The sequence below is a fragment of the Amblyomma maculatum genome, chromosome 1, assembly GCF_055883805.1.
Source record: "Amblyomma maculatum isolate TAMU_Amacu chromosome 1, ASM5588380v1, whole genome shotgun sequence".
NCBI lineage: Eukaryota > Metazoa > Arthropoda > Arachnida > Ixodida > Ixodidae > Amblyomma > Amblyomma maculatum.
The window spans coordinates 104,777,690-104,801,827 of record NC_139344.1 but is presented as its reverse complement, the minus strand read 5'-3'; the positions used below and the strand labels follow the sequence as shown (position 1 = coordinate 104,801,827).

General features: G+C 47.5%; 1 protein-coding gene across 2 annotated transcripts in view; it reads left to right on the top strand.

Moving 5' to 3' along the window:
• The window catches only part of LOC146203410 (ribosomal RNA processing protein 36 homolog), a 56,243-nt gene extending 43,333 nt beyond the window's left edge, over positions 1-12,910 (top strand). For both annotated transcript variants that reach the window (XM_084588747.1, XM_084588748.1), the window contains one exon: positions 12,719-12,910. In XM_084588747.1, coding sequence (XP_084444873.1) covers positions 12,719-12,855 — 137 coding nt within the window. In that variant the 3' untranslated portion in view covers positions 12,856-12,910. The remainder of the gene's footprint in view (positions 1-12,718) is intronic.
• The last annotated feature ends 11,228 nt before the right edge of the window (positions 12,911-24,138 follow it).

The window sequence follows — 24,138 nt, the reverse complement described above, 5'->3', positions numbered from 1 at the left end:
GCAATGGCCGAACGGTCATGAACAACATATTTGCCACCATGGGGTTGTCTGGCTGTGGCGTGCACAAAAAAATGTTTGAGCCATCTTAAAAACACGCTGAAACCCGCAGCCACACGAGTGGCCGAGACCACTATGAAGCAGAGCGTGCGCAAAGTGGCTCAGCTTTTTAAAGAACTCTACTTTTTAGGGGAATCCCCCAAGGTGAGGAAGATTTGTAATAAGAATGTAATTACTTGTTGAGATCCACCCAAGTGCAGCCATATGACTACAAAGCAAAGCTATGCAATTTTCCCAGAAACTTCGTGGTTAAAGAAAAATTCATACTGATCCGGGGGATCGAACCTGGGGCCACCGCCCTTCTGGGGCAATCGCTCTACCAACTGAGCTAACCGTCGCTCAGTTGGTAGAGCAACGGTTAGCTCTGCTCGCCCTGCTATCTGCTCAGCACAAAGAGGAGGTAGTAGGGCGAGAGCGAATGGGTCAATAACTCGAAGTGGGAGTGGTGTTGGTCGAATATTTAGGGGAATCCCCCAAGGTGGAGGAGATTTGTAATAAGGGAGTAATTAGTTGTTGACATCCACCCAAGCACTGCCATATGGATACAAAGCAAATCTATACAGCTTTCTCAGAAACTTCATAGTTAAAGAAAAATTCGTCCTGATCCGTGGATCGAGCCCAGGACTGTCAGCAGAGCAGATAGTAGGGCAAGAGCGAATTGATCAATAACTGGAAGTGGATGTGGTGCTGGTCGGATATTTAGGGGAATCCCCCAAGGTGGAGAAGATTTGTAATAAGGGGGTAATTACTCGTTGACATCCACCCAAGTGCAGCTGTATGGCTACAAAGGAAAGATTTCGAAAAAAAAATGTTTTTTTTTTGTCTCGGAGTCAGGACACACCGAGGAATGCATTGCAGTCAGTTATTCAATATGATGAAAAAGCCAGCGGAGTGCCCATTTAAGTGTCCTAATTTTTACTATTACTCTCAGAAACTTCTTAGTTAAAGAAAAATTCGTCCCGATCCATGGATTGAACCCAGGACCACCGCCTTTCCAGGTCAACCAACACCACTCAGTTGGTACCCCCAGCCCAGCTGGTAGAGCCTTACAGCTGATCTGATCACAAAGCAAAGCATGTACTATGGCTGGGCTCTCAAATCTCATGAAAGTGATGTGGATGCCATGAGGAGGGCTGTAATAGCTGCGTATTGCCACATTATGTCGACTGATGAAGAGCCTAACCATTCGCTATGCCCAAATGACTGTCGGCACAATGCTGCAAGTGTAAACGAAGAGCCAGCCCCCAAGCACGAGTATAACTTGCCAAAGGATGTCACCAAGGCTTTGCTACCAGCCTATGAACGGCTTTCCGAAAGGAAATTACTTGAGCACTACTTTCGGGGAAAAACCCAGCACTCCGTGGAAGTTTTTTACTCCGTAGTTTGGGGTCTGGTGCCCAAATTGCGACACTCTTCACACTTTGCTGTTGAAACAGCTGTTGCCGACGCTATACTGCGCTTTAATACTGGGAACCAACATGCAGCAGCAGCTATCAGAGGTGAGCTAAGCATAAATGTGCCAAAAGCAGTCCTCAAGATGACAAAAGAGGACATGCAACGGGGTCAGATGTCTAGCAAGAAACTTGCATTTTCAAGTATGCTGAAGAAGGACGTGAGATAAAAACACCAAGCCTTCATGAACCCATACTATTCTTCTAAGGCATGCTCATTGCCTTTGGCTGTTTTTTTAATCTCTTCAGTGAGTAAAATTTTTTTTTTTTGTCGCTTTTCTCAAAACCAAATTATTGAGGAGGATGCATGTTAGGGGGTGCGATATCTGTGGTTCTACTTCTACTATCATTATAATTCTTGCACCACAATTGTAAACTCATGTAGAGGGCAAAAATATTAAAGCATTTGTGGTAGTTTATAGGAAAAGTTTTCAAAAATTACTTAATTTCCTGAACATGCCCATGGCTTTTTAGTTTCTAAACTTTGACAAGCTTTAACTCTGGCTAAAATTGCACCAGGAAATCCAGGCCTGTTTTTTGCACTCTCTGTGTGTTTTAGATTATTTTAATAATTTTTTTTGTAATTGTTGTAGTTTTAGTTAGCTCACCTCCAAACAAAAAACAAATTGCTCATTAACCTAAAAACCAGATGATCTATAGAAAATCTATGTGCATACTTGATATCAGCACAAAGAAATGCATAAATGGTGCAGCTTTCATCAAAATCTACCAGCAAATAAAAAAAATTGCTTTAAGACCCGAGTTCGCTCTTCATCGCAAATTCTCATGTTACTTACTGCCTTCCTTGTAACGCTTTCTAGTGTTTTCCAGTCAACCAATACATATTAGTCTTCCGGAAGAAAAAAATAAAGGCACAAGTATTTATGCGTACAGCCATGTGCATTCTGTACAGCAAGGACTCAGTGTTATGTCTTCTAAGAAAAAAGTCAAGGAAAGGCTGTTGCCAGCTGCATGCTTATCATTGGCGTTTTGAGTATGCATGCACATCAGCCATTTAAATGGCACTAGAAACGTGGAAATTTCTTACCTGGCCGATGATATATTTGTAAATAATTTGTAACCTCCATTTACACTTTATATTTAATATTCAGATATTCTTTATATCTCTTTCAAAAAGTGAAAAGGAACTGCGACAATTGTCACTATATTGTGACAATATTTTCACGGACAACAGGGCTAGACGTGACAAACGACGGGACGAAGCTGAACCAGCAGGCAAAGTTCCGTGCACAGCACACCAGCCAACTTCGGCGTCCTTTTTTCCAGGCGCCACCTAAGAACATCAGGGACACCAGGTGGCATTACTCCCCCTCCTAAAAAAAAAAAAACGGAAAGCACAGACTGGGCGCGAGCGATGGGCGATGCAAGTCAGTACAGAAACCGAATATAAAACAGAGGCGGTGCCCTACACAACTAAACGAGTGCATAGTAGACTGCTCATTACCGCGTGAAATACGGTTTCATGCGGACAACGCGCACCACCTCGGAGCGTGGTTGCCGACGCGAGGTCTTCACAGTACCCGCTGGAAGGACTTCGTGTGTCACTTCTATGACACGGCACAGAACCTTGTAAGGTCCAAAGTAACACGACATCAGTTTTTCAGACAAGCCGGGCCGGCGCATCGGTGTCCACACCCAAACTTGCTCTCCTGGTTGGTATGTGACGTGTCGATGACGGAGGTTGTAGCGACGTGTATCCTTTCCCTGCTGTTGCTAAATGTGGATGCAGGCAAGTTGACGTGCTTCCTTGGCGGGTTGAGCAAACTGTTCAGCGTCAGAGATGAGAGGATTATCCGTGCAGCACGGAAGCATGGCATCTAACATCGTCTGAACGTCGCCTCCATAGAGCAGGCGAAATCGCGTAAAACGGGTCGTCTCTTGGATGGCAGTGTTGTAGGCATATGTGATGTACGAGAGAATCTCGTCCCAGGTCTTGTGCTGAGAGCCAATTTACATTGCAATCATGTCTGCGATCGTTTTATTGAGTCTCTCCGTGAGGCCATTCGCCTGTGGGTGATAAGCAGTGGTTTTGCGATGGCTCGTGTGACTCAGCTCAAATACGTCATGCATAAGTTGTGCCGTAAATGCCGTGCCTCGATCGGTGATTACTTGGGACGGCGCGCCATGGCGCAACACGATTTGCTGCATAAAAAACTAGGCGATCTCAGATGACGTGCCACGCTTCACCGCCTTGGTTTCAGCATACCGTGTGAGATAGTCGGTCGCAACTATAATCCATTTGTTACCGACCGATGTCAGCGGAAATGGGCCCAGAAGGTTGATGCCGATTTGGTCAAACGGTGTTCGGGGAGGCGCAATAGGTTGGAGCAAACCCGCTGGCTTCAGAAGCGGCGCCTTTCGACGTTGGCACTCACAACAGCCTCTGACGTAGCGATGAACAAGTTTAGGCCAATAATAGGCTTGACGAACTCTGGCGAGTGTGCGTGCAAAGCCCAAGTGGCCAGAGGTGGGCTCATCATGGCAAGCAAAAAGGATATCGGCACGGAGGTCGGCTGGCACTACGAGGAGGTACGCTCGGTCAACAGTGCTGGAGTTCTGTTTGAATAGAACGTCATTCCGGACACAGAAAGCAGACAGGTTCCGAGCAAACTGCCGAGGGATATCAGCAGCGCGACCCTGCAGGTGGTCAATGACAGGTCGAAGGTCCAGGTCAGCTCGCTGTCGGGTCATTATGTCTGAAGCACTCACCAGTCCAAGAAAACCGCTCTCGTCGTCCGAGCTCTCATCGACTAAACCGACGGGTGCGCGTGACAGCACGTCAGCATTTTCGTGCTTCTGGAGAGATTTATACACAATGGTGTACTCAAATTCTTGGAGGTGAATACTCCATCGTGCTAGGCGCCCCGATTGGTCGCGGAGGTTAGCCAGCCAGCACCAGGAATGGTGATCAGTGACCACTTTAAACTGGCGGCCATAGAGGTAAGGCCTAAATTTCATGGTTGCCCACACAACCGCAAGGCATTCCTTTTCCGTAGTCGAGTAGGTTGTCTTGGCGCAGGAGAGCGTGCGGCTGGCATACGCTATTACCTTTTCGACGCCAGCTTGGTGTTGAACGAGTACAGCGCCAAGGCCGATATTGCTGGCGTCAGTATGGACTTCGGTGTCAGCGTCTTCATGAAAGTGCGCAAGAACAGGGCTTGTTTGCAGTCGGCTGCGCAGCTCCGCAAAAGCCTCTTGTTGCTCAGCGCCCCACACGAACTGTGTATCATCACACGTGAGGCAAGTCAGGGGGGCGACAACTTTGGAAAAATCGGCGATGAAGCGGCGGTAGTACGTGCAGAGACCCAGGAAGCGTTTCAAACTTCTCTTGTTTGCAGGAACTGGAAATTTCTCGACAGCAGAAGTCTTGTCGGGGTCTGGCCTAACGCCCGCGGCACTCACAAGGCGACCAATAAACTTCAACTCTTTGTAGCCAAAGTGACACTTCTCGGGCTTGAGCGTCAAGTCAGCTGACCGGAGGGCATCTAGTACTGCGCGCAGGCGTTCGAGGTGTTCTTCAAAGGTTTCAGAGAATACAACAATGTCGTCGAGATAGACTAAGCAGATTTGCCATTTGAGGCCGGCGAGAACGGTGTCCATCATGCGCTGAAAAGTTGCCGGCGCTGAACATAGGCCAAAAGGCAGCACTTTGAACTCGTACAGTCTATCTGGGGTGACAAAAGCAGTTTTTTCGCGATCCCGCTCATCGACCGCAATCTGCCAGTACGCACTCTTCAGGTCAATGGAGGAGAAGTACTGGGCGCGACGAAGCTTGTAGAGCGAATCGTCGATACGGGGCAGCGGGTAGACGTCGTTTTTAGTGATGGTATTCAACTTTTGATAATCGACACAGAAGCGAAGGGTCCCATCTTTTTTCTTTACCAACACGACAGGGGATGACCACGGGCTGTTGGATGGTTGTATGACACCATCACAAAGCATCTCCTGAACTTGTGTCTGAATCACTTCACGTTCCGTCTGAGAGATACGGTACGGCTGCTGGCAGATAGGACGGACGTCATCAGGATTAATGATACGTTGCTTCACGAGAGGCGTTTGCCGTACTTTCGATGAGGATGCAAAACAAGTGCTGTACTCTAGTAGGAGGGCACATAGCTCACAATTCTGTGTGTCCGAGAGATCCGGACTAATATCAAGACCGTCAAGTTGGAGCTGCACAGTGCTAACAGCCCCAACCTAAAACATTCTGAAACATCCGCTAAGGAGTCAGCAAACGCGATGGCAGCAGCACGAAAAAGATTCCGGGGTTCATTGGTGAAGTTAGTCACCAGGAGCTCAGACCGGCCGTCGCGGAGGTGGATGAGGCTGCGCTTTGTACAGATGGCATGGGTGAGCAAAAGTGACTGGTTGCCTTCCGTGACCGCATGCCCGTCACGCAGTTCGTCGCAGGTAACAGTCACAAAAACACTGGCGCGTGGCAGAATCGAAACGCTCTCGGCGGAAATTCGAAGGGCGGCGCAGTGTTGGCGATTCTTGATGTTAGTATCAGCAGCTTTCTCGGTTGAAAATATCACTGTGCGCTTACGGAGATCGATAATAACTCCATACTCCCGGAGAAAATAAACCCCAAGGATAAAGTCACGGGAGCAGTCAGGTATAATGAGGCAGCTTACAATAAACGTGGAGCTGCGAATTTGAACTCATGCCGTGCACAGGCCACTAGGAGTTACGACATGTCCGCCAGCGGTGCGAATCTGCATGCCCTACCATGGTGTCGTTACTTTTTTAAGAAGCGCTGCTAGCTTCCCGCTTATAATCGAAAAATCCGCGCCAGTGTCCACCAATGCGCTAACCTTATGGCCGTCGAGAACCACGGGTATGTCCAGCAAGAGTATGTTCATGCGTAGGAACTGTCGTCGGTGCCGTAAAATCCAGATCGCTCACAGGTCTCATTGTCAGGGGGTCTTCGTCACGTCAACTGCAAGCGGCCTCGCCCCCTGAGGTCGCTGTCTTTAGTTTTCCCGGTGGGGACTTGGCGACCGTCGCTGCGCCATCCAGGATGACCTGGGCTGCGGCGATGGTCGGCGTGGGAATGTGGATCGTGACTGCCGCTGAGAAGTTGGCGCCATGCGCTGCTGTGCTAAGTAGTCTTCAATCTCTCGGGGTCTTTGGCCTATTGGAGGGCGACGCATGTCCTTGGGAAATCCGTGAAGCCCAAGGTTTCGATAGGGGCACTGGCGATTTGGGGTGCGCTACAGGTCCGCCTTCCGCTGGGGTGGTCGTCGGTTGTCGACGAACGGCTCAGTGTATGCGGAATATCACTCGGCTCAGTGTATGCGGAATACAGTGAGCCTTGATCAGGTGGCGGTAATGGCACCGAAGCAGGGGCAGGGCGTCGCGCCATATCTGCATAAGTTGGACGCAAGTACTCCGTGGGGAAAGGTTGTGGATCAGCGGACGCTACCGAAGGCTTCAACGCTTGGAGCTCTTCGCGGACAATGCTAGCTACAGAGCCGACCATCGGCTATGGAGCACTGAAAAGTGTCTGGAGCTCTTCGCGTACAACTGAGCGGATGATGTCGCATAGGTTTGGGGTAGCCCCGAAGGCCAAAAACGGCTCCACAACCGAAGCAACAACCACCGGCCTGTTGTAAGTGGTAGACCGCTGCTGGAGCATCCTCTCTCTATTGCGACAGCTTCCGAAAGAAACCGGCAACTGTCCTTGGTGGATTACGCACGAGGCCAGCGAACAGTTGCTCTTTATTACCGTGCATAAGGTGGCGCACCTTTTTGTCTTCGGTCATGGCCGGGTCAGAACGTCGGAAGAGCCGGGTCGTGTCCTCCACATACATGGTCACAGTCTCATTTGGTATCTGTTTACGAGACTGTAGAGTCCTTTCTGCACGTTCTCGCCGATCCGCGCTGGTATAGGTCTCACGAATGCGTCGGCAGAACTCACGCCATGATGTTAGGGCGTCTTCTCGGTTCTCGTACCAAGTACGAGCGCCATCTTCCAGGCTGAAGAAGACGTTTCAAAGCTTGGCGGCGTCGTCCCACTGATTAAACGAGGTTCAAATTGGATAAGCCAGTCTTCGACGTCTTCGCTATGACTGCCGTGGAAGGGCTGAGGCAGTCGTGGATTTGGCAGGGTGTAGTAAGTTGGAGCTTGCATAGCCGGTCGAGGGGCGGCTGCGGTGTTGAACTCCAACGGCCCGTGCTCAGGGGACAGGCCTTGATTCCTTCGGCTAGTACGGTGCACAGGGGTGTCGACTGGCACAGGAGTTGAGTCCTGGGCATGCAGTGGTGTACGGGACATGTACTGGGATCGAAACCTAGCGCCGGCACCAAAATATGTCACGGACAACAGGGCTACACGTGACTAAAATGACGGGATGAAGCTGAACCAGCAGGCAAAGTTCCGCGCACAGCACGTGAGCCAACTTCGGCGTCCTTTCTTCCAAGCGCCACCTAAGAACATCAGGGACACCAGGTGGCAATATGTATCGAACCTGATAGGCACAAGAATTTTCAGCTTTAATAACTTACAAATAGCATTAAATGAGCTGTTTATAGCATCTTTTAGATTGTTTCTTCTAGGAGAAAACTACAACACTGCATTGATTAATGGGTTGAAGTTTGGGCAATATAGTTTTGTCGATGTTTTATTTTTTTTTACAATATCTATATAAGGGACTGTCCCTGGGGTAAGCATGGACACTGTTGCCATATTATATTGTAACCTGAAGCTTCTGCATTTACTTGTGGCTGATCGTAGAATGAGAAAGGTATCCAGGGTGGTCTAGATCACAAATGCCGTGTGGTCTTAAGAACATGATCCAGATGGGCGTAGGTGGGGGCAAACTTGTACGAAAGAATAGGTGTTAAGGAGTGGGAGGGGCAGACGCCGAAGAAACATCGCAATCCCAGCTTCTTTTCAAGGAAGTGCAGAAAATCCAGGAGGCTTTTTAGTGCAAAAGCACTAGTTAATACTGAAGTTCAGAATCAACAGTTGTCCTAGTTGGTACATTATAAGAGTAGATCATGGCGCAAAATGAACAGGACATAACACGGAAATACACATGAACAAGACGCTACTGAAACTGAAATTTATTGCGCGAACTCTCCTTTTATAGCAAGGTGAAAACTGAAAAGAGCACAAACAAAATTGGCATGACTTGGTGGCAACAAGCTTGTGAAATCAATGTGTACGCTAGATCAGGAACAAAAAAAGTTCTTTTTCACACAAAAGTTAATACTGGTCTCACCCAACCAACCATCTTATGGCTTCATGGGTGACCCTCCCAGAAGAAGAAAATCTGTTGGAGCAGATTCGAATCCAGGAATTCCTCGTAGGCAATGAGCACAGAAGTTCATAACTGTTACTGCAGACCCAACAGGTTTAAATGCTACTCTTTTGCACTGTATACCGCATGCCATATTTTCTTCATCTTCATTCTGTGCACAATGGAGTAAAACGCACCGCTATCACATTGCCCTTTTAAAGCTTTCTGAACACTTTCTTCTTTAACACTATTCACATCAAAGTCTGCTTACGATGATAAAAAAAAAAACTGGAGGTGGGTTAGTTGACACGCATGTATGTTTACAACATGGCGGCGGCGCGCGCCGCTGCCCCGTGGAAACAGTGTTTATTCTGAGCCTTATTCATCTGAGGGCGAATTTTTAGGTGATTATAGGAGCATATTTTAGCACAGCCAGTGAAACAGCGTTGAATCGACCCAGAATGCCAACAGGCATCCGTCAATATTTCTATTTTCTGAATTGTTTCGCAGCTGCCACACGCTGAGCTAAAGATATTCTGCATGTTGAAAAGGTCACAGCTCTTCTCTGCATTATGTCAACGTTTTTCAGTAGCCGTCACTTGCCGATAGCCATACAGATAGTCATGTCTTGTGCTACGCTCCCTCCTTCAGCATTGCTTTGGCTGCTGGCACGATTTTCACCAGGGGTTGAATTTTTTCGCTTAACTCGATATTTTGTGCGTAACATGTTGATATATAATGATATCATGCACAGATCCTTACTACAGAAAATATATACTTCAACTCTTATGTGTCACATGTATGAAAAAAAAAATGAAATTTATAGCATTTTTTCTATTTAAGAAGGTTTCAAATTTTTATGAAGTTTTTCTTCATAAAAATTTGCAACTTTTTAAAGAGAAAAAATGCTATAAATTTCTTTTCTTTGCCTCATAGGTAAATATGTTGGATGAGGCCATTACCATAAGAAGGAGAATTTCCCGCTCTAAAGTTTAATGCTTTAGACTTAAGTACCAAGCATGTTCTAGCAACTGCCAAAATATATTATATGCACCACCCAAAAGCTACCACTTTTCCCGTGAACAGGAAAGTGTTAGCATGTGTTAAACAGTCTCAAAATTTTATAGTATTAGTCTATCACTAAGGTCCCCATTCACCAATTTCGCTGATCTTTGCATGAAACCTGACCTTGAAATCGTAGCCTGAAATCAAAAACGACATGAAACTTTTTCACACTTATTGCTCATCTGGCCAACTTAGCTACTGACTACAGTTTTCCCCCTACCGTTAAAGGGGCGATGACAGGGGCGTTTGATGTATTCCTTTGTAATTCTACTCGCAAAGTTTTAGTGCCTAGCGCATGGTGCATATTACAAAAAAACTTGATAGAAATCGAAATTGGGACGCTCCTCCCATTGAGAGCGACTGCCATTTTGAAATGCTCCTGTGACATCAGAGATGCGCAGTGGAGGGTCGTCTGCAATGCGGGCTGCAGCATCAAATGGACTGGCTTTTTTTTTTTTTTTTTTTTTTTTTGACGATTGATATAGTGGTCGTCCCTCATGCAGAAGTGCTTGATGAAGATGTTACTACACGGAAGCGATATAGAGTAAGGCATGTTTTCTTCAATAAGGCACGATCACAATCAGTGGGCTGCTCGGTTATAGGTTCCTTAGCTTACCAACGCACTGATCTTTCGCATTACACTGGCACCGACGCCAGCACCAATGCCAGCACAGCCAGCGATCGCCTATCACCGTAGTGTGAGGCTTTCGGCCCCACGATGCCGGCGGAACAGATCAGCGGAAGGTCGTCGGATCTGTTTTGGTTGGATCGGAGACCGAGCGAGAACTTGACACCCGATGAATGAACGGCCTGACCAGCTGCACTTTTCTGTAGCTTAACCGTATTAGAAAAAAGAAAACGAGAAGCTACACTTTATATTTTCCCCCTTGCCATCAGCAATGACCTTGGCCAGAAATGTTAGCACCGAACTGCCGGCTCGTTCAGCGATGAGTAGGCCTAGCGCGAGTATGCGGGGTTCGGGTCTAGAGTTTCGGCGATTACGGAGCGTGCATTTACAAGCTTTAGCGGTTGCATATGGCCATTGAGTGTAGTTCTGGCAGTAGCGACCCCAAATTGACGACAGCTTACATCACAAAGCGAGTGCACATTGAGCGGGAGGAGTCCATATGTGACCCTCCCTAGCGAGCGCAGCTGGCAGCTGTCAGCGCCGCTTGTGTGTATACCCGGAGCAGGCAGAGGACATAGCATCCATGGCGCTTCTTGCAGCGCAGTTGTAGTTTGTGAAAAAATAAAGGTGCAACTGGTGCAAAAAGACTTGGATAGTTTGGTATCGATAGCTCAGCTTGCATTTTATGCCATCCGAATGAGCAGCATACATCCAGTCATTGCAAAAGCTATGCAAACAAACACCCTGGGGGCGCAGTCGTAATTTGCAAATCGGCGCATTCCTGCGGGAGTTTAGGGTTCACACACTAAATAATAAATGGTGCATGCTTACGTTGAAGCACTCACGAGTCATTTGCTGGAGAAGCACTAGAAAAATGCAAGGTGAGGCTTGACAGTATGTCGCAGTTGCACGCGCGGCTGCGGGGGAGGCGAGACGGGTCTGGCAACGGATGGGAGGCTCTTGTTCGGTGCGAACATGCAGTGAAGAGCAATCGAATCACGTGGAGTTTAGCAATGACGGGACTTTTGGCAGCGGCACATTCTTTCATGCGCTGGCCGTGGGCAGACTGAACATAGTTTTGCAAAAATGCTTTACCAGCTGAAACTAAGTCTGCCTAACACACGCATATAACAGCAAGTCAAGAGGTAACGCTTCGTTCAAAAGTTTTGTCTGCTCCTTTAATGTCACAAGGTATACTATTGCGTTAAGGTATGCTTGTTTGAGATTTACTCTTAGTGTTTGGGCCGAAAGAGTGACGGCAATAGCTCAAAATCAGGAACATAACGCTAAATCCTCCCCACTTTCGCGGCGCATGTACACAGCCGAAGGAAACATTGGGCAAGTGCCTTTCTATATGCGGGAGCACTTGTTGCTAAAACAAGCTAACTCTCATAACATAATAATAATATGCTTCTGATTGTATGTCTAAATTATACAGCATGAGCCTGTTGATTTCGGCCTCCTCGGCAATCTCTAAACGAAGCCCAAAACAAGTTTGAGGATCACTAAGGTCGCATATTATAGTAACGGCTTCTCAAAGAAAAAGATGTTAATAAAATAGTTTTGCTGAAAACAAAACAAAAAAAAAAAACTGTGACCCCCATTTACGGAATGCATGCAAGAGTGCAGCCGACACCACGAATAGCAGACGACATGAGGATGATATCTCGTGACGTCAGCGGCCAGTGGTTGCCAGACCAGAAAGCTGGTTCCGATATTAATAATAAAAAATTACTTTGAAATCTATCTACTGCACGGAATGAGCTCAAATTTTGAGGATTTATAATTTAATGTGTGAGGAGTGAAATGCAATAATCAGTTATGCTCAGTTGTTAGCTGCCATGCTAACTCCTATGTTATCTGCCATGTTAGATGCCATGAAGATATGCTAACTATGTGTGATTTAAATGTGTGCAGTACAGTCTGCATTGATTGAAGAGCTTGCTCAATTTCATGTAATATTGACTGGTAAGAGCTTGATCATTTATGTACTTAGGGTGCACAACCAAAGGCTTAATGTATTTGGTAGCTGCAATGATCAGTTGATCTGCAGGTAAAAGCTATTTTGTCAAAACTAAGCTGCCCTGTACTACTTGACGGATACAGTGTTATACAGTGTGTTGTTCATGTAAATATGGTAGTGAATATTGATACAAAATTGGCGACATCAAATTCTGCAGGACTAAGGCATTTGCTTGCAATTTTAAGATGTAATGGTCGGACTTACATATTTGCAATGCATTTTTTCACAGCAACTAAACGGAAAATTGAACTGGCTGAACGATTCAAGCAACTGAAGAAAGCTGGCAAGCTAGAGAAGTACCTGGAGAAGAAACGCAAGAAGAATGTTCAAAAGGAACGAAAAAGATTACCGTCATCTACAACTTGATTTGTTTGTTGAACCTTGTGCCATGCTTAAATGCATAATAAATGCACAACCTGAAGCCACTTGTGTAGGCTGGTGTACCACAATTGGTCGCATATAAGTGCATATACAGTGTGACCAAGCTAACTTTAGACAATGGTTGAAAAGTAAAACATTTTAGGTAGGCCAAGGAAACCATGGTGCATATAGCAGCCAGCTGTCTGGGGTATCAGGCAATTTTTTTTTTTTTGCAATTAGTAATTATGTTACCTTTTTAACTTACTAACTTCGTTTAGACAATAAATGTGACTTGCAAATTCAAGAGCACTTTCTGAAAACCCCATTCAATTATTTCCGATGAAGAAAGTATCACGTGTATTTTATTCCAAGCTCTAAAGAAAGCCCGCGAAATACAGAAATCACGAGACCAGCGCATTCACGCTGCACGACTGTGGTGCTCTCAATCATCGTTTGAGTGAACGAAATTGAGTAAAACACTTAGCGGGGCAGGTTGGTGCATAGCTGTCAAAAATTTTAAGCGCAGCAGATACGACACAGACAAGATAGCACAGGACAGCGCAAGTCCTGTCCTATCTTGTCTGTGTGTCGTATCTGTTGCGCTTAAAATTGTTGAACGAAATTGAGTTGCAGCGCGGCGAGCTGACTAACTTGCACCGTCACGTGTGCTGACTGGCTGATGCGGGCGAAGAAATCAACGAAGACATCGGCCTGCCGCTGCGACGGGGTCATGGAGGCACGGCCGCAGCTGATTTTGTTCATTCAAACTGCGATTGAGAGCGGCACATTCGTGGGGCGCGAATGCACCAGTCACGTGATTTTTTTTTTTTTTTTTGTATTTGGTTGGCAGCTCTATGAAACTGGTTTCCCTGGACTATCCCAAATGCTTTATTTTTTAACCCTTGGCAAAAATTAACTTGGACACCCTGTAGATATTTTCAATTTTAGCCGAACATTGTCGACATCGTGGGGATGACGCATCACAATAACAGTAAATAGCAGCACAGGAATATTTTGCCAAGTCAAGTAAAGGTACACAGTTAAACCCAGTTTTAACGAAATCGAAAAATGACCCTGATTTTTCGTTACATCTAGGTTTTCCTTATGTGCAGTTTTCGCGCGAAGACACAACAGGACAATGTAGAACCAAGACCAGAATAAGAAGTGAATGTAAGGATTTTGTTTGGTTTATGGGGTTTAACTGGTTTAACGTCCCAAAGCAACTCGGGCTATGAGAGACACCATGTTGTAGGGCTCCGGAGATGTCTACCATCTGGGGTTCTTTAACGTGGACTGGCATATCGCACGCACACATCGAAAAGCGGTCGGGATTCGATCCCGCATCCTTGGGTTCAGTAGTCGAGCGCCCTAACCACTGCACCACCATGGCGGGGCTGATTATAAAGAAAGCCACCCTGAAAGTGTTCAAAGGAAATGAAGATTAGCCACGGTGCTCTAAGCTATAGAAGCGGTGCAACGTTTCGTGATTTCGGCAGCAGCCTCCGCTGTGGTTCGCACAATGCGTCGGGAAAAGCTGAACTCCAACGACACTTCCCGGGCGTCCGCGCTGTAAGCGCCATGCCAAGATGGCCGTCAAAGGCAGTGCGCATCTCCATGCACGGCCGGTCTCGAAGGGGAGCACGCGCTCTATCACGAGACCAGCCTTGCTCCATGGAACTTGCTCTGGCGCTGAACACCTTGCACCGGGGCAGCCCCTCGTTAGTGTCACGTGGCTCTACGTCACCTTGTCACAGACCACCGCCAACTACGTTAGGCCATTTTGAAGTGAATGGCTTCACTACTACAGCTTTTCGAGCAGTCAGCGTCATGGAGGTTTTCACCTTCAATTCCTTAAAAAAAAGATAAGCGACAGGAGGATAAATGTAAGCAATGTGGAGAGAGAGGGACCCTCAACCACGTAATTTGGGAATGCGCTAGCTCTCCAGGGGCTAAGACAAAAATACTTAGTAGAGAAGCCTGGGAAACCCTTCTGCGGAGCGAGGACCCGACTCTTCAGAAGCAAGCCATCCGCCTGGCGGAAAAAGTCGCAAGGAACGAAGACCCGAAGACCTCTTTGCCTGCCTCTAATCGCGGAGATCCCGGTCCCCGTCCCCTAGGCCTGCGTGCCGGGGGCGGGGAGTAGGGGGCCTTCATTATGGTGGAAACAAAAGTTGTTCACACACACACACACCTTCAATTAAGTGTCCTTGACAGATACTGCGCCTTTCCTTATAAACCAATTTACAATTGAAGCTAAATGTTCCCTACACTAGGTAGAGCCGGTCTTCACGTGGCACTAAATTTGACCTTCAAGTAACCTTGACCTAATGAAGTGTGGGTATCCACGATTCCGACCTAAAGTACCAAAGTACTCGGGCTCGGTCCCGACAGTAGGTGGCTGCGTTTTGGTGGAAGAGCGCAGACTCCGGCGCGCTCAAAGGCCCATTTAGCTATACGAACACCGAGCCCAAGTCCGGCGTATAGCTTCGCACTGTACCCTTTGCTCACTGAAGCGACTTTGCGCATGTTTTCCTCCTCTCCCTATCCATCTTGCAAAAAGTTAAAGCCAGGGGCTTTACAGAAGGGATGGATGAAACATCGGAGCGTCCCCTTTTAAACGGGAGGGGGGGGGGGGGGGGTAGCAGTTGCTATCATGCTTTCTCCCGTATATCTTAATTATTGTTTTAACTCTTTCCCTACCGTGGGAAAAATGGCGGTTTTCTGTAGGTTTCAGATTTTTTTTTCTGTAAAAACTATCACGTCTAAAATTTTATGCAATACACACAAAGAAAGCTTAATAGATTCGCTTTTTAGGCTTACAACTTTGAATATAAAGTTGCGGGTTGTAACACAAAATATAATTTCCCAAACACCAGATTTTAGAAAAAAAATTAAACAAAACTTGACGAAATGCGCTTATAAATGAAAACAAAATTTTAAAAAATTTTTCGAGATATACAAAATGCAGAGCATTATATTGACCACTTCCTGTGAAAAAATAAAAGCGCAGTATTGAATAGTGTTCATGCTGCATACTGAGCAATCAACGAGGGCCACTGCAGAGCGCCATGCTGAAACGGTTACTCGGTTCCCTTCTTGGGCAGAAGGCTCCTCCCTGTTTTGCGGGAGGCAAGATATGGTTCCGAAATTATGTTAAACACCTGGGAATGATATGAATGACACGAATAACAATAACAAAAAAAAAACGTCAAGAATGGTCCCAGACGCACGCAAAACAGGTCAACAAAGTGTAGCCGCCGATGTTCCGGGCTGTTTTGCATCGTCACTGGGGTCGGAACTAAATTCGGACGATACCGCAGCATCTTCGAGTCACTGCTGCGTGGCTAATCGACAAAATCGGCCGTAGACAGTGCGGAATCGCCAGATTTGCGACGTTTCGAAGCGCGCGTCGTCGATGCGGATGCCGCCATTCTCGCATGCGACTCCGACGCTGCCCCGTGCTCTGAGTGCATTTAAAAATAGCCACCTCGCGGGAAAAAATTTCCGTGCGAAGCCAACGTTAGCGGGCCGGAGTGCGGTCGCCTGTGTTCCGGGCTGGTTTCCGTTGTCAGCGGGGTCGGAACTGAATTCTGACAATAACTGGCAGCCTCTTCAGAGTCTTTTCTGCTTGAGTCATCGATAACATCGATCGTAGATAGTGCGTATAGTCATCAGATTTGCGACGTTTCGAAGCACGCGTCGTCGACGCGGATGCCGCCATTCTCGCATGCGACTGAGACTCTGCCGCGAGTTCGGAGCACGCTCAAAAATAGTCGCTTCGCGGGAAAGATCTACACAGCATCAAAATCGAAAATTCAGTTATCCGACTACACACTAGATAGTACAGTCAGTACAGTGTGTCTGTGACCAACGCGGAGGGGTTCAACATCAGCGCGCGAATCATCGTTAGCGGGCTAACGATGCTCAATGGGCGCGGTAGGCATAGAGTTAAGGTTAACTATACCATCTTTCTATTTATTAAATTTTTGTTTCTGCATTACTAACATTATGTCACTTTTCTGCTTTTAAGCCACCAATCTTCCAGTCGCTTTTTGCTTCCACCGCAGGTTCATTCACCCGGCCGCTGGTATCTAAACCTGAGCTTCAGGAAGAGTGACTGCGCCTGCATCGACTTCCAGATGGATACCATTACATTTGAGTATAATATGGTCAATTGTTTTAGTGGAGTTACTACATACGGCACATACGTCATCTTCATTGTTAAATTTCTTTTTGTAGCTGCGTGTTCTAAGGCACTCTGATCTAGCTTCAAAACATAGGGCATTGCCTCTTGAGTTATCAAAGAAAGCTTCCTTCCTGATAATAATAATAATTGGTTCACAGGAAGGGAAAGGCGCAGTATCTGTCACACTTGCTATGTGGACACCTGAACCGCGCCGTAAGGGAAGGGATGAAGGTGGGAGTGAAAGTGGAAAGAGAGAAAGGGGAGCCGTAGTGGAGGGCTACAGAGTAATTTCGACCACCTTGGGATCTTTAACGTGCGCTGACATCGCACAGCACAGGGACGCCACTTCGTTTCACCTCCATCCAAACGCAGCCGCCGTCTGCCTTTTCCACTTTCGATATTGTTCCACACTTTCTTTTTCATCGAATTTATCCAATTTTTATCTTCTGCGTTTTTCACCTGTTGCCTAACGCTCTTTATTTCTTCGTCCTGTGACCAGCATACTGGTTAGTTTCTTAGTTCTTTTCCTCCATTGTGAGTCAACACTTTTTAGGTATAGGTATTTAAATACTTTAGCTGCCCATCTGTTACTGCCCAATTTTTCCAGGCGTTCCTCATATAATATTTTACTCTGAGCTTCCCGTACTTCGAAAGATGCCCAGCCCATATCTCCCTGTACCGCCTCATTTGTGGTTTTGCCGTGGACACCCAGTGCTAATCGTCCGACGGCTCTCTGATTTATTTCCAATGTCGACTGTACCTGTGATTCTAGGCACAAAACCGCATTTCCGAAAGTAAGCCCGGGTACCATAATTCCTTTCCAAATACCCCTCAAAATCTCATACCTATTGTATTCCACAATACCCTATGCTTCATTATCCCGACATTTCTTCGCCCTTATGCCTTAAAGGCCCACTGTCCACCCTCCGGTCGAAAATATTTTCTTCCCCAGTGACTGAGACTTCGCCCTCAGAACGCAAGGCCGCAAATTGTTTTCGAAAAGAGTACTAATAGGGAACCCAACCTCAAGTTTGGCTGCGCGACTGCAGCGCGCGCTCCTCCGCAAGCGGCAAAATTTTGAAGCATTGGTTGGGCGCGGCGCTGATGCGGCGCTTGACCGAACGTGCTGCTCGCGTCGCTCGCGTTACCTCTGCTCGCGCCGACCCGCCGCCGTGGCTTCGCAGGCATGTGAACAGGTGTCGCAGCTGAGTTTAAAAAATGCATGCTGGAGTGGTTCCGGGACGCTCGAAATGTGCGGAACTGTATTATTGTGTTGCTGGTTGCCGCAACAGCTCGCCTGTAGACTTTCGTGTCTTTGCGGCTTCTGCACGCGGAAGCAGCTCGCGTTCTTTCTCGCTCGCGTTGTTGAAAGCTGCTTGCGCGCGCGCGCTTCTGCGGATCGCTTGAACGAAGTGGTGGTTGAAGCGAGTGTGCAGCAATATACACGCTTCGATGTGGTTTTAAGAAAATAGCCGACAGCGGTGGCTATTTTCGCAGCAGAAATGTCAAAAAGGGAGAGCTGTTAGTCAGCCATGTGCATTCTGTTGAGCAGATTGTAGAAGACAACGCTGTTATCGTGAAGGCTAAGTGTGTGTCGCAGGTCAGCGACCACATCGCGTACGACGTGGGATTTGAGGCAAGTATTTCATTTTTATGATACCCATTTCATTAAAGCCCAGATGCTCTCTAAAGAGGGCTTCGGATTTTTGCCGCTGAGTTTGCCCCATTGTTGTGCCTGGTTTGTGCAGGACTCATCTTCGTGGGAGTTTATGAAACAGCACACAGCAGCAACATGCTTGCAGCGCCCCTGAATTCCTGCCTTGCAGGTACACTTAGCACGGGAAATTGCAAGCTGGCGCTTTACAAGGCATGTCCATGCTAGCTGCAAAGAAACATGCCACATAACAGAGACGGGCCGTTTGGTTCATTTCGAACCCACGACATAAGGAGCAAAACTAACAAAAGAGAACAAGGATATACTGCCTCGCAACTCATGCTCAGACGCAAATTGTTTCTTCTTTAGAAAGTTGACACTGAAGCTTTAAGGCAGGATGTATAAAATGACCTGTAATCAAGGATACAATTGAGTGAACATGATCGTTCAGTTTTGTGGAGTTTAACGTACACCTCAGCGCGACAAGACTACGAGGGGCGCTGTATTGGAGACCTGTAAAAATTTCACCGCCCCCCTCTATTCCGTGGTTATTTAACGGGAACGTATATTTCTAAAGACCTCCTTGCAGTTCGCCTCCAGCGAGTGGCGGCCGGGATCAAACCCGCGTCGCCATGACCAGCAGTCCTTACGGAACCGGAGCGTTTTTCGCGAGCGAAAAACGTGACGCGCGGCATAGGGGAGAAAACCTGGGCCAGGGGGCGCTGCGCCGCTCTGTGCGTCAGCGCCCTCCATGGAGACCCCGTCAAAACCTCCGCGCAGTGCGGCCGCGTCGTCTGCTCCCCGTCGCATAGAAAAGCATGCAGTCGTCTGCTCCGCGCTGCTTTCCAGCACGTGTTTGCGCGCGCGCGCTCGGTTGTTTCTCTCCTCCTCCGGCCGCATTCTGGCCGCCGTCGCGCTCCAACAAAGGGGGCAAGAAAAAAAAATCTGGAATGAAAAAGTGACGGCGCGCTTTTTCGCAAAATTCGTGAAAGTGTTTTTCTCTCTTCTCTTTTTCGTGTTGAAACGATGGTTGTCGTTTTTTTTTTAGGTATCTCGTACCGCTCGTATCTCGCACCTCTGTTTGTAACTGGCGGTGCCGCAGCAGCCATCGCGGAACTAAGTCGGCCTCAAGAAACAGATATATGTCATTAATGCCATCACTCGGCGCTTATAAAGAGAGAACACATAGTTAATCGTTCTATCCTCATACGCGATCCTGCTTCGGGAGCTCAAAACTGCGCATTCGCTAGAGGAGATAACTGAACTAGGGATTGCACAGCGTAGCTGTGGAATTAAGAAGACAAAGGTTTACTTGGAGAGATGTCCCCGCCTGCATGAAAAGTCGTCAGGCATTTCCTCGCTCTTCGTCTCGCGGAGAGAGGAAACTGCCGAAAAAATGGCATGCCCCGGCTTCTCGTCAGTGATCCAGGTCGTTAAGAAACCTCTCATCGTTAAAGGTAGATAAGTCATTGATTTCGGATGGCAGCGCCACAGCAACGAACTCCCCCTGTCCGCTGTCGGCAGGAACCAAAGGGTAAGGCGACATGCTTAGTGCCTTTGTAGGGAACGCGTCCTAAAAGCGTCGAAAGCAGGCACCACGGCGCCGGCAGCATCGCCTAAAACGTCTGTCTCCAAAGAGTTGAATAGGCCCTTTTCAAGTGAGCAGTCACAAATGGAAAAGAAGCTCCCCAACCAGCGCCCGGAGCACTCGTCGCTGTGTACACGCGTATCAATTCTCAACGAGAAGGCTGGACCCTTCATTCTCTGAACAACATGGAAGAGACATCAAGAGGTGCCGCCTCAAGTCCTTCAAAATACCTGTCGCTTGCCTCTGCCTTCGAGTACCGAATTCGCGTTCATGATTTTTTTTTGTCTGAGCCTGCCAACAAGCGCTCTTTGAAAACAATGTCCGCGGCGATCAATTAATCATAATTTGTCACTTTCGAAAGCACCTATAAAGAGCGTGCCTCCAGCCAGCCTCTATGTCAGCCGGGGCACAGAAAAAAGCAAAAATAAGAAACACCACTGGCAAAGAGCGCCGGCTTTGCGCGCACAGACGCACGACCATCCCCCCTCGTCCTCACTCTCCTTCTCTCGTTCCGCGTGCACGTGCGGCTGCCTGTAGCACGCGCTTCCGAGCGAGCGGGCTGCGCAGACTCCGCAGACAGCTGCGCGCAGCGCGGGCGCGGATGCGCGTAGGTTTTGTAGTTCCTCTCCGCTCCGCTGGAAACCGAGCGCTGGCGTCGCGGAGCAAACTCCAGCCACGGCCGGTCTCGGGGGAGAGCGCGCGCTCTTTCTTACGGCCTTCTCAATCGCCGCGGGAACAACGGGAATGTTTCTCCTTGAGTTGCGCTCTCCGCCATCGCAAGGGGCGCGACCTGCTCACTGTTCGCTCCGCGTCTGCTTCAGCGGCGGCGGGTGGCTTTTGCCTGGTTTCGCGCTGTCGCTCGCGAGTTTCGTGGTTAGTGCAGCACTGAAATTAAAGAATACAGAACGTAGATGATGCAGCGGCATGTCGTCAACGTACTACACATGCGAACGGATATAAAAAACACTGTCGTTCAGCAAACGTTCGACAAGCATGGCATACATTGCGGCATGGTAGCTACTTTTGTCCATTTTAGTCCGAATTTTTCCCAAGCCTGTACAAGAATAGGAACAAAAAAAAACTGAATGAGAAGTGATCACATCGAAGCTTCTTCAAGGCTAACATGACAGCAGCTCGTCTGCTACAGCAAAACCGTCTTTAGCGCTAGATGCGAAACCATTCATGTAACACCGAAGATGAAAATAATTTCATAAAAATGTAATGCAAATTGCAAAATGCTTGCATGATATAAAAGATTAGTATAACAGTCAAAGTTAACGTTGTAGGGTTGAGTTTTAAATGTTATTACAATTCATATATTAGCCAATGTGTGGTATTATACACATTATTTTAATTTTGCAAATAAACATTGTTTTAATGAAATTTTTACATGATATTAAGCTTGTTATGAAAGCACTTAAAAATGGTTTGATATTCATGACACCACTTGTGCTCGAAGTGGTAAAAAGAGGCCAATAAATGATGAAGGTGATACTCGATGCAATGACTTACAAATTAGTTCACCTGCTATTTCGAAATATTCAAGAAACGTTAAAGCGTTAAAGAAGGACACTCTCACTGAAGGCTCATTTCAAGCCCTATATAGCGACCCATTGAGGCTCTCTTCGGGAAATTAAGGTTAATGTGCGGAAGGGAGTGACATATGCTATATGCGAGGGCCGTAACAGCTAGCGGCACATGACTACATTGTCAAGACAGACGTTTCATCTGAGAGCAAAATCAAGGCACTGAAGGAAGTGATGGCATCTCCTACCATCCCATTTCCCACTTTCACATATTCCGGTTTACCTTACGCCGCTGGATATATCGTTTCGTTAATCAACTTCGGGTGTGACGCTTGCTCTATTCTTCTTGAAACTAGCGAAAGAAGCAGCCCCATGTAGTACGCTCTTCTACGAGGACAATATTCTAGTGGACTGCATTATCCGAAACAAGAGCTTGTTGCCCTATTGGACAAGCTTTTTTTTTTAGAAAAAGCTGCCGTGCACCTACTATACACACAAATGTTCTCGAAGTACTTAAGATCCTGATTCAGCCAGCATTTCAGAATTCAACATTGAGTTGCCCGAAAGGAATTGACAACAGCTATGATATTAGGTCCGCTTCTTTGATATTTGAAACATTTCTCAGAATTCTTCTTCTCAATTAATTATACCAGGAAAGTGACAGAGAAGACCGAGAGGCCAACTCCTTATGTGCACATGCCGTGAAGGAAGATTTTGAGACTGAATTTTCTAGACGCAGGTCGCGTTTTGATGAATTGATGAACATATAGTGCGATCTGTAACTTTGAAGGACAATTTTTTTATTGTTTGCCGCTCTTTTCGATTCTGCTTAACTGTTTATGCCGATTTCCTTGATTAAAAGTAGTCGCGAGACTACATATACATCTTCGGTCTTTCAACTGACTGATATGTTTTGAACGAAGCTAGAACAGCCACTCCACTAGACAAGTGAAATTTTTACTATATGAGTAAATTTTTGTTCTTTACTCTGAATCTGAGACGCGCCATAAATTTTTGCCCGTGCCTCGAGGCACGGGCAAACGCACGGGAAATCTTCTGATCTAAACGAAAACGGTAGCGGTTGACAGAATCTCCACCCAACAGTTCACCATGCACTCACGTCAGGTCGCGCTACACCTGCTTAAAACATTCAAAGGCACATTGCATAGCCTGGTAAATTTAGTTTTGTACAAAAATTAGGGGTAAAAATTGTTGAAGTGTTCCCGAAGCTTCATTCGACCGTGCAAGGCCGCACTGACGAAGGAGCGCGCGCGTGAGCGGATTGTTGACTGTATTTTATTCCTCGTACACGATAAATATTCGATGTTGATTACGGATTTTGTATAAACCATAAGGGGCGAAATGTCAGGACCTGCTGGTTGCAACTGACGCGGACGAAGCTAAAAGCGAGCGCGCGTTTCCCTTGCGCGTGAACGACTGTAGCGGAGGGGCAGCAGTGGGGCGGTGGCGACCCCACCGAGGCGCGGCGGGCGGTAGAAACAGACCCCATTGGAGAGGCCGTAAGTGAAGCGCTCTCTCCCTCGAGACCGGCCGTGCTCCAGCTTTGGTTCCCTATACGGCCGCGTTGCCGCCGACGCGCGAGCACCCGCACGAGAAAAATTGAGCGGCGGTGATGGTGATGGTGGCCCACCCTTTATATCGGGTCGCCGGTTTAACTTCAAGAAGCTAAAGGCGTGGCCAAAAAGAAAACACACAAAAAATCACTGTAGCTGCGGCCGCGTCACAAGAATGTTGCTCCCTGCTGCTCGCCACCAAAACTCCAATCGTCTCTTTGTAGCTTCAATCGCATCCACCGAGGCTGCCTCTCCACTGGCAAGTCTAAAGCCGAGTGCTACAGGTAGTGACGTCGTACGGGCGGGCGGAGAGATAGCTGAACACACGAGTACCACGTGGTCCGTTGACTCCTCTGCCACCCCGCAGAGGGCGCACACAGTCGTGAGGCCAACCATGAATTTCGCTCTCCACCTGCGTGTACGTAACGCTCCCGAGCGTGCCTCTGCCAGCAAACCACTACCGCGCGAGTTATCACACCACAGTTCCTTTCGGATGGTGTTCTTCTCCGCCCGGTATAGGTGTCTAAATAAAACTTGAAATTTCTCCAACCAACACTTTTATTTTATAAAACCCGACGTTTCGGAGCCGGCTCGGCTCCTTCTTCAGGGGTGCATGACGCGGGGCTGCGTGCAGCTATAAGTAAAGGAATGGTCGGGGGGGGGGGGGGGGGGGGGAATGGGGAGGGGGTGAGATGTGTGTGAAAGAAATGAGAAGGAAGGAGGGGGGTTTTAGACGAGTGGGGGTGCCGCAGGTGCAGGTG